Source organism: Pseudonaja textilis, chromosome 3 (assembly GCF_049901715.1).
Source record: "Pseudonaja textilis isolate UNSWEBS1 chromosome 3, rPseTex1.2, whole genome shotgun sequence".
Taxonomy (NCBI): Eukaryota; Metazoa; Chordata; class Lepidosauria; order Squamata; family Elapidae; genus Pseudonaja; species Pseudonaja textilis.
The window spans coordinates 104,350,622-104,369,562 of NC_141992.1; the positions used below are offsets into that span (position 1 = coordinate 104,350,622).

Below are 18,941 nucleotides of genomic sequence, written 5' to 3' on the forward strand. Positions count from 1 at the left end.
TGCCAAACAGCTGATTGGCGATTGATCACCTCCAGAATACCACCAATCAGCTGTTCTAGGCAGCGGGGATTGCCATCACTGCCTGTTCGCTGACCATTCGCCGCCCGCCCATTCACTGCCAATCGCTGCCGCCCATTGGTGGCAAACGAGCAGTGATTGGGTGACAGCAAAGGTGATAGGCAGTGGTGGCATAGAACAGCTGATCGGCGGCATCCTGGGAGGCTGATCCAACCACCAATCAGCTGCTCAGCAGTGAAGTCTCCAGTGTTCCCTTGTGGCGGTGCAGCACCAACCCTCCCCACCACAATATTTGCTCTATAAGATGCACAGTCATTTCCGCCCACTTTTTTTGAGGGGGGAAGTGTGTCTTATAGTGTGAAAAATACGATGTATAGAAAAATTTAAATGCAATATCAGAGTATGCAGTAATGTAGACTACCAGTTTCAGCTACATTCTAAAACACATCTCCAAGCTCTCACTCTTGGATTTTCTCCCAATTATCTCTGGGCTATGACCAAGCAATAGCCACACTCAAGATCGTGCGTGTTTGACATAAACCATCAAAACAAAGCTGGTGAAGTACCATCTTATCCCAAATTTAATGTTCTCACCACTTCTGACTAGAAAGTACAAAATGATACCATACTGACTATGAATATGTCCTTGTAACTCAGGACAGGTTGAAATTATAAACATGTTCTTCTGAACTGCTGTTTTTATATCCAAAGTCCTCTAGTTATTCCACTTATGACCATCAAAATAGGATTCACCAAGTTAAATTATGTACAATTTTGGCTTTCTGATAGCCTGAAATAAACTTACTTGGTGACCAGGTTTTGTATGCTGACGTTAAAAGCTACTGAACCTGTCTTGAGTATGGATAGCCAGTATAGATAACAGTATGGATAACTCTTGGTTATTTACACCCTTGGAGGTATTTATATCTTGGGTTATACATGCCATATCAGTACTATATTGTATATATTCTCAAGTCTGACAGGAAAATATAAACAAAGTTTCCAAAACCTTTTTGGATTATTTTATTGTTTTACTTGCCAATAATTCTGAATTTTATGCTACTGTTTCAATTTTTTTAGTATTCCAGTTGTTAGCTGGAGCAAGCATTGCCTATTCTGTTCTAATACTGTTTTAGCCAAAATGTTATGCATGTATTTTGTCTAACAATTTGGATATTGTTGATTCAAATTCAGATGCTTGCACATCATTTATTTTTGGTTGGTTAATAATTGTGATAAAGTATTTCAGTTCTTCTTAATTGTTGCCCAGATAAATAAAAGAGGTTGGGAGATTCCAAAGAGCTCTTTGTAAGATAAATCTCTGCTTTCTGATGCATTGTTCCATCTTTTATACTCTGTGCCAAGTTTCTGTGCTGGTTGTCAAAATAAGTATTCACATTCTGGTCTCATGTTTCCTTCTTGAGTATTTTTCACCTGATAAAACCTTATCAGTTTTTTTTAAAAAAAATAAAACCTTTTTATAGCAATTATATAATGATAATTTTTTTAGTCCATTTCCATTTATCAGCGCTAAGTGATGCCAGTTGAGGATTTGGTTCTTCAGTTCTCTTTGTTATTCCTTTTGCCCCAATTTCTGGTCCACTAGTAGTAGGATATAGAGAAAGCATGGTAGATTCAGATTTGCATATAAAAAAAAAGAATGAATACAGAGAATATACAGGTGAAACACAAAAAAATAGAATATCATGCAACTTAGAAGGTGAACCTAATATATGAGACTATATATATAGACTCATTACATGCAAAGCAAGATAGTGCAAGCTGTGATTTGTCATAATTGAGATGATTATGGCTTACAGCTCATGAAAACCCCAAATCCACATTCTCAGAAAATTAGAATATTGTGAAAAGGTTCAATATTCTAGGCTGTGTCCCACTTTAATCAGCTAATTAAGCCATAACACCTGCAAAGGGTTCTTGAACCTTTAAATGGTCTCTCAGTCTGGTTCAGTAGGAATCACAATCATGGGAAAGACTGCTGACCTGACAGTTGTACAGAAAACCATCATTGACACCCTCCATAAGGAAGGAAAGCCTCAAAATGTAATTGCAAAAGAAATCGAATGTTCCCAAAGTGTTGTATCAAAGCACATTAATAGAAAGTTATGTGGAAGGGAAAAAGTGTGGAAGAAAAAGATGCACAAGCAGCAGGGATGACCGCAGCCTGGAGAGGATTGTCAGGAAAAGGTCATTCAAAAGTGTTGGGGACTTTCACAAGGAGTGGATTGAGGCTGGAGTCAGTGCATCAAGAGCCACCACACACAGATCCTGGACATGGGCTTCAAATGTCGTATTCCTCTTGTCAAGCCGCTCCTGAACAACAAACGTCAGAAGCATCTACCTGGGCTAAAGAAAAACAGAACTGGTCTGTTGCTCAGTGGTCCAAAGTCCTCTTTTCTGATAAGAGCAACTTTTGTATCTCATTTGGAAACCAAGGACCCAGAGTCTGGAGGAAGAATGGAGAGGCATACACTGCAAGATGCTTGAAGTCCAGTGTGAAGTTTCCACAGTCTCTGTTGATTTGGGGAGCCATGTCATCTGCTGGTGTTGGTCCACTGTGCTTCATTAAGTCCAGGGTCAATGCAGCCATCTACCAGATTTTGGAGCACTTCATGCTTCCTTCCGCAGACGAGCTTTATGGGGATGCTGACTTCATTTTCCAGCTACCCACACTGCCATTAGCATGAAAACCTGGTTCAATGACCATGGGATTACTGTGCTTGATTGGCCAGCAAACTGACCTGACCTGAACCCCATAGAGAATCTATGGGGCATTGCTAAAAGAAGGATGAGAGACATGAGACTGAACAATGCAGAAGAGCTGAAGGCCGCTATTGAAGCATCCTGGTCTTCCATAACACCTCAGCAGTGCCACAGGCTGATGGCTTCCATGCCACTCTGCATTGAGGCAGTAATTGCTGCAAAAGGGGCCCAAACCAGGTACTGAGTACATATGCATGCTTATACTTTTCAGAGGTCTGATATTGTTCTATGTACAATCCTTGTTTTATTGATTGCATGTAGTATTCTAAATTTCTGAGATTGTGGATTTGGGGTTTTCATGAGCTGTAAGCCATAATCATCACAATTATGACAAATCACGGCTTGAACTATCTTGCTTTATATGTAATGACTCTATCTCATATTAGTTTCACCTTTTAAGTTGCATTACTGAAATAAATGAACTTTTGCACAATATTCTAATTTTTCGAGCTTCACCTGTAAACATGCCTTTAATATATCCAAGGACACAAGAGGAACTTAAGAAAGTCTGAGGTGTTTTAACATCACTTGATATCTTTCTCCCTCCTGAACTTTCAAGATTTCTTGATTCTTCAAAAACTCTTTTCTAAAAGAAAATGAAAATTCTTTTAAAACAAAAACATTTTTTTTTCTAAAAAAAAGACCTCATATATGAACATAAAGAAGAAAACCGATACGCCCCAATCTAACATAATAGGGAACAAACGGCTCCTGTAAAAATGAGCCTATATACCATGTACCTAAACCCACTCTCCATGCTCAGGGGTCAGGAGTGGGTGGTCCTTGCCTGAACTCTCAGTTGTTTGCACCAAAAGTAGTGCAAAAAATTAAGTTTTTATATTTCTCAATATAGTATAAATCGTACAGTCTGAATTATCAATCAACTACATACAAGGCATGACATTTTAAAAAGCCTTGACATATCATTTATCTAGACAAAATAACTGAAGAAAACTTGAATAGATTCCTCGAAAATCCTCGGTCTTGCCCCGATGTCTAAAAAAATACCATTACATCATCAGCGTGATCTAATTTTTCAGTGTTGCAAATCTAAATAATTAAAATATTCAAAATAAAATTTGAGGTAGAAAAAGAAAATAGTCTTCTCAGTTTTGTGGCGACTGCTGAGCAATGAGTTTTTCTTTATTACGCCTCTCCAATAATTCTAAACGGAGGTCAGACTTTTTTTTGTTTTAAAGAAGAACCTCAGGATTTATTAAGCCTAAAAGGCTACGCTTCTCTTTTTTTTCCTCTATGGTAAAGGGCATGATGAAGGCATCGGGAAGTGACTGAGCTTCAAATTCACTGCTGTGCATGCGCACTTGACGCTTACTTCCTGTCAAACCCCGTAATTTCGTGCAAGTTTTGAGAGGCGCGGAAATAAGCCCATGAAGAAGATAATGAACTGCCAACGACCGTTATCCGCTTATCTGCCTGCAGCTATTGCAGCGCTGAGCCTGAGCCTGCCTGGCTCGCACCTTTCTCCAGAGACATTCCGGCAAGCCAAGTTCGATCAACCTCAGGTGGTGGGTAGGGGAAAGGGAAAGCGATTCTGCACATGCCCCCGGCCGCTCTCATCCTAACAGGGTGGTATGTTCAGGCACTGAACACGAATTTTTGTTTACCGGCAGTGTTTGTGCGATTCATACTAGGCAGCTTTAAAAACGAGATTACAACAGTGTACAGCAAAGTGTCTCTTATCTCAGCTACTTTTAAAATGTGTAGGGCTGAGGAATTCTGGGAGTTGTTGCAATCGAGACAATCTTAAAAGTGGCCGAGACTGAGAGACGCTGCCGTAGGGTAACTTGCTGCCTTTGACTAGTAGTACTCCCGCCGAATGGAGGCGGGATTGGGCGGATGGACGAGGAAACGCGTCTGGTTGGCCCAATGCAGCTTTTCAGCAAAAAATGCAGAGGCGATGGTGTTTTTTCTCTGAAAAGGGTTTTCTTCCCTTCAGGGAATATATGCTATGAAACAGTCTCACTTCTTTCTGAGCTTCCGACTGCACAGAGGTGCTTTTATGTGTTTGACAGAGATAGTATAACCATGCTTATTGAGAGGCTCGAGTTTTTAAAACGAAACTCCAATCTACTAATTTATTTTGTCAGCTAATGTTTTTAAGAGAAATTTGGTAACGCATAGGTGAATAGAGAGCACCAAGTAACAAGATAAAACGAAAAAAACAAATGCAAACTCGTGGTAAAATACAAAAAACATTCCAGCACTATAAACAGCTAATTAAGTTAAAAAATTATATTCACTTGTCGGTATACCCCAAAATACACTTGTCTTCCTGTTATATAGATATTACATGCACATTTGAAATATGAAAGTTATATCTCTGAATTCAGTTACAATGTTCTCCAAAATCATCATTACTTGCTTTGAACTATTCTGCAGTTGAAATATGTTTATTCTATTTATTATTCAATTGGATAATCTGCATTTTAAATGGCAATCAATTGGGGGGGCATAAAAGGTACCTAATTGTTAAATAGCATATTTTAAGAAAAACTATCTGGTAGCACCCTATGAATCAAACAATTTGCTATTGTTTATCTTTTGACCCTTACAATTAGGATATAGAAAAACTGCTTGCTTGGGATGGATGGATAGATAGATCGATTGGATATGAATAGCGATAATGAGTAACTTAAGGCCGAGAAGATATTCCTTCCTCCTACTTTGCTTTATGTATTTGGGAGTGTACTTTTGCTTTCATTGCTTATATCCTCTTTTTTTTTTTACCACCGCAACAACGAGAAAAAGTTTCATCTAGGCTAGAAACCAAGGGACTGTGAGAAAGCTGCTGGGTGACTTTGGGCGAGTCATTCTCCCAGCCCAACACACCTTACAGGGTCATTTTCAAGAGAATAGGTAGAAGAAGGAAGCTTAATAACTTTGAGTTATTTATAAAAAAAATAATAAAGGATGTAAATAACACAAGATAAAAAAGTTTCAGGAGACAAATGCATATGAAAAATTAACAACAAAATAAATGGATTTTTGAGAAGTTAGTTTGGTGTAATGATTACATCAAGTTAGAAACTCAGAGACTGTTTTAGTCCCACCTTAGGCACAAAGCCAACTGGGTAACTTTCTCTCAGCCTTAGGAAGAAGGCAATGGCAAATCACTTCTGAAAAAGTTTGCCAAGAAAAATTGCAGGACTTGTCTAATCAGTCTGAGTTAGTCTCTGAGAATTGGACATGATTGAACAGAAGGAAAAAAAAGGAGCAGGGGTTAGGAAATTATGGGCATAGATCCAAATATTTTAGATATTTCAGGAAAACTAAATTTGAAAACCGAAAAGGACCACTGCATTCCAACTGTAACTTGCATTTCATCTCATCTGCTCTCTGGTGACAGATTTAGCACTGCTATTAATTGTGCCATTCCACTAGTCCTTTATTTTTATGGCTATGGTAGTTTCAGTGGTGGTGAACCTATGGCATGCAGAGCCCTCTCTGTGGGCACACTCGCCATTGCCCCAGCTCAGCTCCACCGCATTTCTCCATGATGTTTCTCTCTGTTGTTTGCAGGGAAACAGAAGACAAAACAGAAGCTCACAAAAGAAAAAGAACTCACCTCTTGTAGAGCTGCCAGTGTTGGGATGCCCCGCCTCTCTCTGGTCAGCTGGTCTTCGGGTCTCTGCTGCCAAATGTGGGTATGCGTACATGCACATGCGCACCTTACAGTTTGGGCATGCGCACGCATGCATGCACGCACTCACTTTGGGCACTTAGTGCCTAAAAAGTTCGCCATCATTGTTTTAGTTTGTCTCTTTAAGAAAGGATATCTTCTTTCCCCATAGGTTCATGTCAAGCTCACCTTCTAGTGATTACATAGATATACCATATAGTTTTCTTGATGTATCAATTGGAAGTGATTTGCCATTGTCTTTTTCTGAATATTTTCAACCTTCCAGTCTAGCTTGCAGCTTTGATATTCCCTGACGATGTCCCATTCAAGTACTAGCCAGACCTAACTTACTTGGTTTCTGTGTCTAGACATAAATTTGTTATTGTTGGAGGTTTAAAAAGCATTTCTTTTAAACGAGAACCATCTAGAATTTCAATATTTGACAAGGGTATTGATAGAATGGGACAAAGGTTGTTAAATTCAAGCAAAGTCATATAAACTACAGCAAATGTCTTCAGTGTTCTCTATTTTAAACAGAGTTTAACATTCTGGGAGCTACTATATCATCTCCTGAATCATATCCATGGTGGAGGACTGATAAAGTCTGCTGATACAGGTAGCAAATTACTGTAAATGTGGAAACACATTTAGTTTTGGAAGGTGGGGGGAAAATGAAGGTAACAAAACTATGTTATTTCTTTATGAAATTTATTGACAGCCTCAGTCTGAAAGATAGTACATGAAATATAAAATGATAAAAACTTGGGCAGTTACAACAATTTGAATAAAAATAGTAAAAGTATAACATATCTTGATACACTAAGAAGCCTTTGAAAATATTTGCTTGGCACTGAAATTATGGTGGTGCCTGAATGTTGGAGGAATGGCACTTGCCACTTGCTTTAACACAAATGCCAATTAAGTGATTATTGATAATATTTAATGATGCAGCAAGCTTTGCAAGGTAGATGTTTCTTTGCTGCTTTCATTGCCAAAAAGTAGCAATGTGTTTTGATGTGGGTTCAGTCATCCTCATAGTAAGCCTTACAACTAGTAATTCTTACAAGTGCTTCATTTGTTATCCAACTTTTTTTTAAAAAAAATCAGATTTTGTTTAAACTTCCACAGCATTGGGAGAAGATACTCGAATGCAATCATATTGATAGCCATGTTTGCTTCAGTATTTGATCAGAATAATCAATCTAACCTCTAGTCTAGAGTCTAGAAATAGTTTTTCTACTCAATGCTGGGGAGCACAAGTGCTTTGAGAAATGCTTCACCAAGGAATAATTGTTTCAATTGCCTCACCATTACGCTACTCTTTCACAATGGTATATCCTACTCTGATGCTGGGCAAACATGCATTGAGAACTGAATGACTATAACTCCATGAAATCCAGATTGGATTGTTCCAAGCAGCTTTCTCTCACAAACATCTGATAATTGTTTTATTATTTTATTACATATTCATATACAGTATTAAATTACTGTGTTTACAGCTTTATTAGTACTGTACATTACTTTGATTCCACTATGGCTATAGTTTTTATATAGTGAACTCTACATAACATATTGATGTAAATGCATTTGTTTGTTTATGGATGTCTTCAAGTCAGTTTTGACTTCAGGCAACTGCCTGGATAAGTCCGTGCAGGTTATTGGCAATGTTTTCAGAAGCAGTTTGCCATTGCCTTTTTAGGAGTAAGTGAAAGTGATTAGCTGAAGATCACTCAAATGACTTTAGCATCTAAGACAGGATAAAACCTAAAATAGATAATTTCTTTCTTTTTTCGTTCTAGAAAAGTGCAAAGGTGCTTAGGCAGAAAGCCGTGCTGGCAATCTGTTATGTTACTCTTTGCATAGATTAGCAGTGTGCTACTATCTCATTCTAGGAATGATGCAGTCCAAATTAGGAGGCATATGTGATACTCTCTAGTCTTCCCTCAAGAAATAATAATTACTGTAAAATTTATAATAGCAGCCTTTAAGTATCTGAATAGATTTCCTATAGAAGAATAGACTATAGTTATAAAAAGTCTCCAGTTATATAAAGAAAAACCAACAGTAACCATTATAATTTGACAATTGAATGAATTACCCAAAAAGGTGGTAAGGTTCTCTTCATTGAAGATGTTTGGACAGAATTTGGACAGTTATTTTATGTAAATATTTTAATATTTATTTTGCTCAGAACAAGATATTGGATTCAATTGGATTCTTCTTATTTTATAATTCTACAAAGCTTTTGTTTAATAATTTAATGAATTCAGGGATAATGGGAGATCACTTTATTTAAAGCACAAAGCACACACACATTGGGGGAGTGGAGATGGTACTGACAGGCTTGTTGCTATCAGAGGTTCTAAGCTTGAATGTCAAAAATTTTTAAAAGGAAACTGTGAACATGTCCTTAGGTTACTATGGTATAAATTAACCCTTTAGGTGATAGGATTTTATCCCCTTGCCTCCCAAATTTTGGTTCTACTTGCTTTAGCATTAGGCACTCTTTTTGATGAAGAGTGGTTACTTGAATGGTAATAAATAATCAACATTTACCTTATCTCCTCTTTAGGCACCCAAGTCAGATTTGTCAAATATGCAGCCTTGAGCTACGGATATAGAAGGCTAAAATTTTATCAGCTTCCTGCTGATGGTTCAAAAGCGAGCAGAGAACTGCTATTGGCACTTTCTTGGTTCCTTTGCAGAATAGCTCTAATGGAAAAGTTATTGATACTAAACAGATTTAAACTTTGGGATCAAGCAACAGTATGCATGGTGAGTTCAAGGGGCTCAAGATAATTTTCATTGGCAGCCAAATAAGAGATAGAGAATGGGTCAGTTGTTTGATGAGACTGGCAATAGAAGCAGGTTATTTTTAATGTACTCCAACCAGATGTACATGTTCCCAGCATATTTTGTGGAAATTGTTTAAGAGACAAATGGCTTAAAAGAGTTGAAAGCATTCCATTTTACCTAGAGCTAAAATAGAAAAGTTGTTCCAGGCAGATTAGAAATTACGCTAATTTAAAATATATAGCTTCCTTACCGAAAGACATCTGAAGTATAGACATCCCCTTTGGGTTCTCCAAGTCTGTTGTTGACAATCTCTAGGTAGAAATAGTTTAGACACTGTGAGGATATATTGTAGAATTTTTTTGCTGGTTTTGTTATTTTTCTTACACTTTGATGAAATATATTAATTCTCTGCCCAATTGTCTTGACTTAATTATCATACCATCCACATAGATGGACACTTTTGACATGTTTCAAAAATTGTACTCAAAAGACTGGTAAACAGTAGTTTCATATCATATGAGGACGGGAGGCACTGAATGGATTGCCACAAGATACGATTTTTGCTCTTTATAAAGATTTATTACAAACTTCAAAGAGAATTTTTATGAATTTGCAGAAAATATAAAGTCGGGTGGCTAACTGAACAAGGCAAATGAAATTCATACAGATTTAGATACTATAGAGAAATCTGCTGAAAATAGCAGAATGAAATTTAGTGCGGATAAATACAGTTGTTATATAGCAGGGGCGTCACTCGATTTCATTGAGGGCTACATCAGGGTTATGTTTGACCACGAGGGACTGGGGTGGGCATGGCTGGGGTGGGCATAGCCAGCTCGACATCAGTCATATCAGGGGCACCTGTGGTGGCCAAGTGCTAAGACAGGACTTCCCCCATTATAATCTCCCTCCCTCCCTTCCTTCCTTTTCTTTTTCCTTCTCTCTTCTTTCTTCTTATTTCCCCCCTTTTCTTATTTTTCCTTTCTTGCTCTCTTCTCATCTTTTCTTCTTTTTTTTTTCTTTTTCCTTTTCTCCTTTGCTGTCCTTTCTTGCATGCTTAAATGCAAAAGGGAAAACATTTCTCCTTTTGTTTTTAGTTTGTTTTGCTAGCCTTGTGCCAGCAAAAACAGAGCTCAGGGAGGCTATGTGCTGTCCCCCAGGCCCCATTTTTGGCCGTGGCGGCCTCCTGGAACCCTCTGCCAATGAAAATGGAGCCTAGGCACCCCCCCCAGCACTATTTTCACTGGCAGAGAGCTGCGGGAGGCCATTGCGACTGAAAATGGGACCTTCCTGAGCTTCATTTTCGCTGGCAGAGTTACTGTGGGCTGTTTCCAGGATGGCCCTGCAGGTCAAATCTAAGCACCTGGATCCGACCCACGGGCCTTGATGTTCTCCTCCACGCTGCTGCAAGAGCCCAGGATGGGTTAGATTCCTCCCGATGACATCATCAAGCTGAGTCTGTCTTATATAAAAGGAGCAGCCTGTGGGAGTGTCCCAAGTTTTGACTCAGCTTCTTTCGATGATAATTGAGCTGGTGTCTCTGAAAGCAGTATTAGTCAGAAGCAAAAGTCAAACAGCGATCTTAGATCATTGGCACAGCTTCTGGGGACCTAGTACAGCTGTGCCTTCTCCTGCAACGCCGAGGATTTGATGTTTTCAATCCAAGGGAAACTGTAAATAAAGGAGAAGCCCTTGGCCCTCCCCTACAGCTCTTCCTCTGCAATTTCGGCTGCAGTGATCGTAAAGATCATATCGGCGATAACTGCATCTCACAGCTGATCGGAAAAAAAACACAGTTTTCTCTTTCTAGCCAATTTCACTGCTCAAGGCTGTTTCCAGCCTAAGGAGTGACTAACAGCCATCATAGCCTGCAATTCATGTGACAGGCCATTTTGAAAGCTTCCTCTTCCAACGCATGTGGCAAGCGGCCATTTTAGGTGGCCTCATCTACCAACAGCCTGCTCCTGTCCCCAAAAAGGGCACTAATTAACGCTACTGCATAGGCAACACATAGTGAGGGTCGCTCCCAGCACCTCTTGTGTTTGCTTATGCCAACTATGGATCAAGACAAGATCCATGCAGAGCTTTCGGGCCTGGACACCCAGGGCCTCCAGACTGCCAAAAGAAAAAGGAGACAACACTCTCAATCTGTTCAAAGGGAGGTAGTGGCCAAGATCAGGGCCAAAGCCTTGGCCCCCAAGAAAACATCCAGGACCAAACTAAAAGCAGAGAAACAAAGACATTGGAGAGGCAGTTCAACAAGACTGTTGAGCAAATGAGGGGACAACTGCAGCAGGCTCCCCAGCCAGCCAATCCTCTGGTGGCTCAGGCAGGTTACTTCCAGAAACGCCAGCCCCTCTTAGCCACCTCCAATCCTGGTCCCCAGAGAGGCTTGAGGATCAATTTGGGCTTCAAGACTTGAGCAGATTAGGACCCAACTTCATACAGGCCCCTTGGGACCTCTCTTCTTCTCTGCCATCTATAGCCCAAAGTAGCTCTCATCCTAGACCAGAAGCTACTTTTACCCCAACAGCGGCAGGCCTTTGGCCCCCAGATCCTCCATCGAGTGGCAGACCCTCTGACATCCACGATGTAGTCTCCATAGCCATCAGACAGGGCCAAGCAGAAGGCTTCAACACAGCTTTAGGCCCTCAGACAGGTCCCAACCCTCTTTTCTGGCCTACTCTCAGGCCCAGATTGCCCAAAGAGGACTACCTCAACTTGTGGAGCATAGGGCCCCTCCTACCCATGCAGAATGGGGTGATTTTGAACAGAAAGACTACGCAGAACCATCTGAGCATAGCCCCTCCCCTGCATCTGCATTTGAGGGAGAAATCTGGGACCAAACCTCTCGGAGGAAGAGGAGGATCTGAGGCCTGATCAACCTCCCTCAGCTGCAGTATTCAAACCTGTTAGGAATGTAAGTCACCTAGCAGTTATTTGGGTTGGAAATATATAAACTAGGATAGACATTTTAATACCATGTCTTTAAGAGAATGCTAAAATTGTAATTGGGTGTGGTTCCGCAAATGACCATAAGCCAGAAACCTGGATTGTTTAGTCTCAGAAAGTGAAGTCTCAGTGAGTTTCTGTTCCTGTTCTGTTTCTGGAGAGTGTTGCTGTTCCTTATTGACTGTTGACTGATCATAGTTCTTGGATTTGATGTAAGTCTGTTACTGAACTGTTTTTGATACTGGACTTTGATATTTGGATTATTCCTGGACTGAAAACTAACTGCTTTACCTGTGAATGACTTGGACTGCTAACCTTAGACTTTGCTTAAACGTTTATGGGAAGTAAAAACCAACATTTACTGTACAGTGTATCTGTGTGCTGTGTGTGTATTATTCTTCACTACTCTCACTACATCTCCCTGTATGTGCTTATTCTCCTAACGGGGAATTACCTCAACAAAACCTTCCTTATTTAAACCCTTCCTCCACAAGGCACTGGTCACAGCCCAGTTGTCCTTGGAGGAAGCTGCCCCCGAACCTCAAGTGGTGCAATCGGGGCATGGGGATTCCCTCTTCTCCAAACATGTTGTTCACTCGGAGGTCCTTCCATCCCCCATCATTTTTCTGGACTTAGTCAAGGAGCAATTTACCTCCCTGACAGCAGGCCCCCGCCCATCGTCCCATGATAGGCGGTTTTACAATGTGGGCCCTTCCCTAGCTACCGCTTTTGCAGTTCCCTCGGATGCCCCAGTCGTGGCTTCCTTCTCCTCAGGCACTCCAACTGAGCCCAAGGATGTACTAAAGGCAGAATACAAGCGCTCCGAACAAACATTAAAGCATAACCATCAAGCCTCTGCTTGGGCCGTCCGGGCCTCAACTGCTGCATCGTTTTTCACAAGGTCTTCCATCCGCTGGCTGCACCAACTACAAGTCCGCATACCCTCATCACACCCCCATCAAGATCTCAATAAAATTATAGCAGCAGCAGAGTTCACGGTGGACGCCACCCTTAATGCCGCCAAGTTCTCCTCCGGGGCCATGGCCTCATCTGTGGCAGAGAGGAGGCTTTTATGGTTATGAAATTGGCAAGTGGAGCCTCATCGCAAGTGGAAACTGGTATCGGCTCCCTGCAAAAGCAACAATCTATTCAGCAAGGCACTATTAGACCCATTCATCATCAAAACGAGAGGCAAAAGAAAAGTTCTTTCCTCAACAGGGAAGAGAGACGACTATCACCTTTCTCCATATCAAGCACCGCCATTCCGGCCCAACACTGCCTCTTGCTTCTCCAGGCTACAGAGGGCATATCCCCAACGCCAAGAATACCACCCTGATGCACCCGGCAGACAACAGCAAACTGCAGGAAAAAGGCCCTTTCGTGGGGGAGGGAGTCACTCCTTCCGTCGCTCTAAATAATCCCTCGTTCTCGCCTCCCATTGGAGGTCGCTTGGCCTCCTTCACTTCCAGATGGGAGGAGTCAACGATGGACGCCTAGATACTCAATACAGTAAAGTTGGGGTTACAACTAGAATTTTTATCATCACCCCCAGAAAATTTTTATGTTCTGCCCTGTTTCCTGGGACAGTTCACAAAGGGCCCTTATGGAATCGGCCATTCAGCACCTGGTCGACATAAGGGCCATTCAACCAGTCCCTGAACTCCAATGGGAACGTGGCTTTTCTCGGCTTTTCGTGGTCTCTAAGGCCTTGGGGGAGGGTGGCGAGCCATTCTCGACCTAAAATTTCGGAATGAGTTTATCCCATACAGGCGCTTTAAAATGCAGACTGCATTCTATTCTAGAGAGCGTTTGGGAGGGTGATCTCCTCTCTTCCATTGATCTCACGGAGGCTTACCTCCACATTACTATCTGGCTTCATCATCGCCAGTTTCTCCGTTTCTGTTACCAGAATTCCCACCACCAGTATTGAGCCCTTCTCTTCAGGCTCTTGTTGGCTTCAAGAGTCTTCACAAAGATACTAGTGGCATTGGTGGCTTCGCTCTGTTCAGTTCCAGTGAGGATCCAATGTTACTTGAACAATATTTTAATACTGTAGTCCTCCACTCACTCTGCTCATTGAGATCTTCAAATCACACTCTTGTCTTGAGTACCATGGCTTTTCCATCAACTCCAGGAAGAGCCATCTCTTCCCCACAACCAAATTGCTCCACGTGGGAGCTGTCATCGACACAACTCTGTGCCAAGTTTTTCTCTCTCCAGATTGTAGGAAGAGCCTTACCGAGATCATTTGACAGGTTCAACATCAACACACTGTCTCCCTGTCATGGATGTCCAAACTATTAGAGAAAACGATCTCATGCATCGGGATCGTTCCGTTGGCATGGCTACACTCCTGAGCTCTACAATGGTTTCTTCTCCCCTTTCAACAAGCAGGAACCAGCCACATGTCTGCCAGGGTCCGGCTCACTCCGCAGAAATGTCGTTCCTTCAAGTGGTGGCTCTCTCCCTTTGGAAGGGACTCCTGTTCAAGGAACCAGACAGACTGCTCATCACCACTGATGCAAGTCTCCTGGGTTGGGGGGCCCACATGGATGGGCACATAGCTCAAGGGATTTGGTCCCAGATGGACAGGACCGGCCCTATAAACTGGTTGGAGCTCAGAGCCATATATCTAGCATTGAAAAATTTCAGGGACAAGGTAGCTGGATCCTCCTATGCCTCAACGAGTGCGGCCTTTAGCAAACGGGTGCTTCAGCGAGTGGTTCCAACTTCAGAGTGATTAACCAGATGAGGACCCTCCCGAGGACATGCAGGCTTTGGTATGGCCCATCCTGGGTTCTTGCAGCAGCATGGAGGAGAATGGGCGTTGGTAAATTTACCTGAGAATGCTCTTTCTATCTATGCTGTTAGAGAGCCCAGCCCCTCCCTTGTTTCATCCAGACTATGGTAAGATATGTTATTGTTCAAGATTCTGTTTGGCTTTCAGAGACACTCACTAAAGTCTGTCAAGTACCTTCGCCAAAGCTGGAGACACTCCCACAGGCTCTCCTTTTATACAAGACAGACTTAGCTTGATGATGTCATCAGGAGGAGTCTAGCCCATTCTGGGCTCTCTAGCAGCGTAGATAGAAAGGGCGTTCTTAGGTAAATTTACCAACACCCATTATATAGGAAAGAAAAAACAAATCCACATATAAAATGGGGAATATGTGATCTGGTAACAATACAATGGAAATATATATATAGCAAGGGTGTCAAACTGGCGACCTGCAGGCCGGATGCATCACACACAGGCCACGCTCACCCTAGCTCTGCAAAGGGAAAAAACAGGATACATCACATGACAGCAATATGACACCGCAAGTTTGACACCTGTGCTATATAGAAATAATAATTGACTACAAACTGAGTATAAATTCACAGTATAATCATGGGTGCAAAAATGAATGGTTGTATCTCCATTAAGACAGGAGTTTGTTGTTTTAGCAGGGTTTATAGCAGGCTTGTCCAACCCGTGGCCCACGGGCCGCATGCGGCCCAGGTCACCTCGTAATGCGGCCCAGTGCCCACCCCAACCTTCGTGCCAGGTTGAGTTGGCTGAGCAATAAGGCTTTATCTTGGGATTTAACAGTTAGGAAATATACATAAAATATTGAGTGAGATGAAAAACAGACACCTTTGTAGCATAGAACTACTCAGTTTTGATATAAAAATCTGGACTTCGGAATTGAGATATAGTAGCGTATCTACTGTGATTTGATAGTCAAGATTAGTGGCCTCTTACACATACTTGGCACATACACTTACAAACTTATTACTACTGTGTTATGTCTCACCTATATTCATAGATGAGAAGACAAGGTTTCAGAATTCAAAATATTCAAGCAGAAACAAAACCGGATTCAAAAGGGTTAATTAGCACTGTTTTCCAGTCCTTGGCAGACTTCCCGGAACCTGTCAGGCTAATCAGAATTGTCCATAAATCACAAGGCCCCTCCAAATGTATTCTTTCGACTCATCAAACACTTTGCTTCCAAGCAAAGCCTGAGAGTCAGCACGCCTCTTTAAATCACCTGGATAGGCGTGTCAGTCTCTCCAATCAGTGTCTGGCCTGATGCCTCCCTTCAGATTGACGTTTCCTGGTTCTCCTAGTTCTGGTGTCAATCCACGATCTGTCAGTTTCCTCGCTGGAAACTTCTGTCTCATGTTGTTGATCATTTGCTGGCATGAACGAAGTCGAAGGTTCTGGGGAGGATTGTCTCTGCGACAATCTCTCATCCTCCTGGCTTATGTCTGTGTCCTCTGATAATTCAGACTCCACATTCACAGCAGGCTCCAACCTTCCATCTTCAGAGTCATCAGAGTCAAAACTCCCAGCAGGATCGATCCTTCCAGTCACAACACTACTGTATCCATTCAAACTTAATATTTGCCTGATTTTAATAAGACTAATATAGATATTACTTAACTTTGCAAAATGATGTCATTGTTTGAAATTTACACCTTGTCCCATAAATTAATCCTGTAAGTGTGCTACTTATTCACCAATAGGTGGCAGTTCAAAATAACAATGTTTTTGTAAAGAGACTTCTTCCACTGCATGTTAATTTTAATTGTAAAGAGTTAGTTTTTCCCAATGTTGAGAATTTAGTAACAAACATTTACCCATTATGATAGCTCTTTTCAATCCTTAAGAACAATGAATGTTTGTTATCTTTATACACTTCAAAAGAATGTGATGATGCCATATTTTAGCAGAACCTCCTTCCATAGTTTTATTTGTTTAAATATTCCCATAATTCAGACTTATTTATTTAAAATAAATACACTCAGATTTATGTATGAGTTCACAGCTTCTGTGCTAACTTCTTATACATTTTTGTACATTCATGTATCAAGCATCATACCTCTATATCTATACACACACATACATACACACTATATGAAATAAATATATAAAATATATAAAATAAATGAAAAGGTATATATTAAAACACCCAATGCACCATTTTAATCTTTCTCTTAATCCTGCTAATATGAAGCATTTGCCAACCTTTTCATTTATCCTCAGATATGGTTTTGTTTTTTGGCACTGGTGTTACTTCATTCAGCAACTAATTTTGCACTCTACCCCAAACATTCTACAATTCAAGACTGTTCACTTTAACATACTTTCTTTGAATCAAAAAGTATACCATTAACTTGCTTTCTCACATTCATGCATTTTTTACAGATCTCTAAGAGCAAAAATCTGGTCTGCATAGTGCCTACATAAACCAACCTAATCCTAAAGCTGCCAGGCATAAAGCCTAGAAGGAGATGAGCAATTTCCTCTTTCCATTATGAATTAGAAGATTTTCCCCCACAATACAACACTTGGTTCTGTTCAGTGTTTGGACACTTAACCTGATGGACACAGTCCCAAATCAATTCACATAATTTATTTCAAATATTCCACTGCATTGGATAGAATAAAAAGTTGGCACTGTTGATAAAGGAGTCAATTCGGCATATTTTCAAAGACTAGAATATTTGAATATGTCAGGAGGAGATGTTTGGTGTCCTTCAGCCATTTTAGATAATGAATCTCAGTGTTTGGGCTATCAGTGACATTCCCTTTATCAATATTTTTTGCATGTATCTTTCATGAAATATTCAGGAAATTTAGATAGTCTGTATAAAGCCAATTGTTCTTCACTTCTGGGGAGCTTCATTTATTTTAACAAACTTGAATTTCACATCTTGAATATATATCTTTTGGAGAAACTTTGATGCTTTTTTACAAAAATATTTGCATGTTGTTGCTTGAATGTGATAACAGCAGAAAAGGGAAAATTTCTGTTTATGAGAACTTCCTTTCAAGTTATACTATAGAGATAGAATACAATCAAGAAAGAGAATAATAAACAGAGCTCTACATATATTACTATACTATCAATAGCATTCTGCTAAAATTTCTAGGCAACAAAAAATACTAAACATCAACAGAAATAACTCTAAGCTTACATAATAAATCTTGGAGATTGAAAAATTGAGTTGGTTCAGAGCAAACATCATTTTGATAGATTTTATTATTATTTCCTCCTTAGTGCAATGCTCCTCTAAAATGTTTGCAAGATGGAAAAAGCCTTGTTTCTAAACCTCACATTAAAGGCCAGAAAGATGTCCAATATCTTCAGTGGTTGAATGGCCATCTGAAACTCCAGTGGCGGAGTTACCACTCTGACCAGGAAGAGCGATGCAAGTTACTGCATAAGGTAAGTAGAACTTGGGTTGCAAACTTGCAATAGTTTATATTTTGTGGCATCATCCTTCTCTGGTCTTGATTCTATGATTTTCAGAAGAGATTTTAAAACAAAATAGGATTTAAGATTGTGTCTTATCTAATTTTTTTAGCCAACGTTTGTAGCAAGAAGAATGAGTATATTTTCTTTACATGATGGTGATATTTTTTATTTTCTAGTTCCAAGGTTATTAGGTACTAAAGCTGAATTGAAAGTTCATAAGTCTGAAACCACTGTAGATTCATATTCAATTTATTCTGATATAACAGTTAATTGTGGTTTGACATTATGAGTCTTGAAGAGCCTCTAGCTTGGGTATTACCTCCCACACATGCCATAGTTCCAGGTTTTAGTTCATAGTTTAGCCATTGAGCTGAACTGGGAAATAGTTTGCAGCCAAGCCTTAATTGAAATTTAGACTTCTGCAAGAGGCCATAGTTGACTTATTTATAGATCTTCAGGATAATACAAAGTAACTTCCGGTTTGGGCTTCTTCGGCGACGGAC

General features: G+C 40.4%; 1 protein-coding gene and 1 long non-coding RNA gene across 4 annotated transcripts in view; one reads left to right on the forward strand and one right to left on the reverse strand.

The window, feature by feature from the left end:
- LOC148126247 (uncharacterized) overlaps nt 1–18,941 on the reverse strand; it is a 279,757-nt gene that overhangs the window by 45,216 nt on the left and 215,600 nt on the right. The gene's annotated exons all lie outside the window — the stretch shown is intronic.
- TEDC1 (tubulin epsilon and delta complex 1) overlaps nt 4,159–18,941 on the forward strand; it is a 41,054-nt gene continuing 26,271 nt past the window's right edge. For 2 of the 3 annotated variants that reach the window (XM_026703433.2, XM_087931997.1), the window contains exons 1-4: nt 4,159–4,328; nt 6,980–7,058; nt 9,015–9,217; nt 18,241–18,408. In XM_026703433.2, the coding sequence (XP_026559218.1) occupies nt 4,191–4,328; nt 6,980–7,058; nt 9,015–9,217; nt 18,241–18,408 (588 nt within the window). In that variant the 5' untranslated portion in view covers nt 4,159–4,190. Of the gene's footprint in view, nt 4,329–6,342; nt 6,468–6,979; nt 7,059–9,014; nt 9,218–18,240; nt 18,409–18,941 lie in introns of all 3 variants that reach the window. The other variant, XM_087931996.1, reaches the window with a different exon arrangement.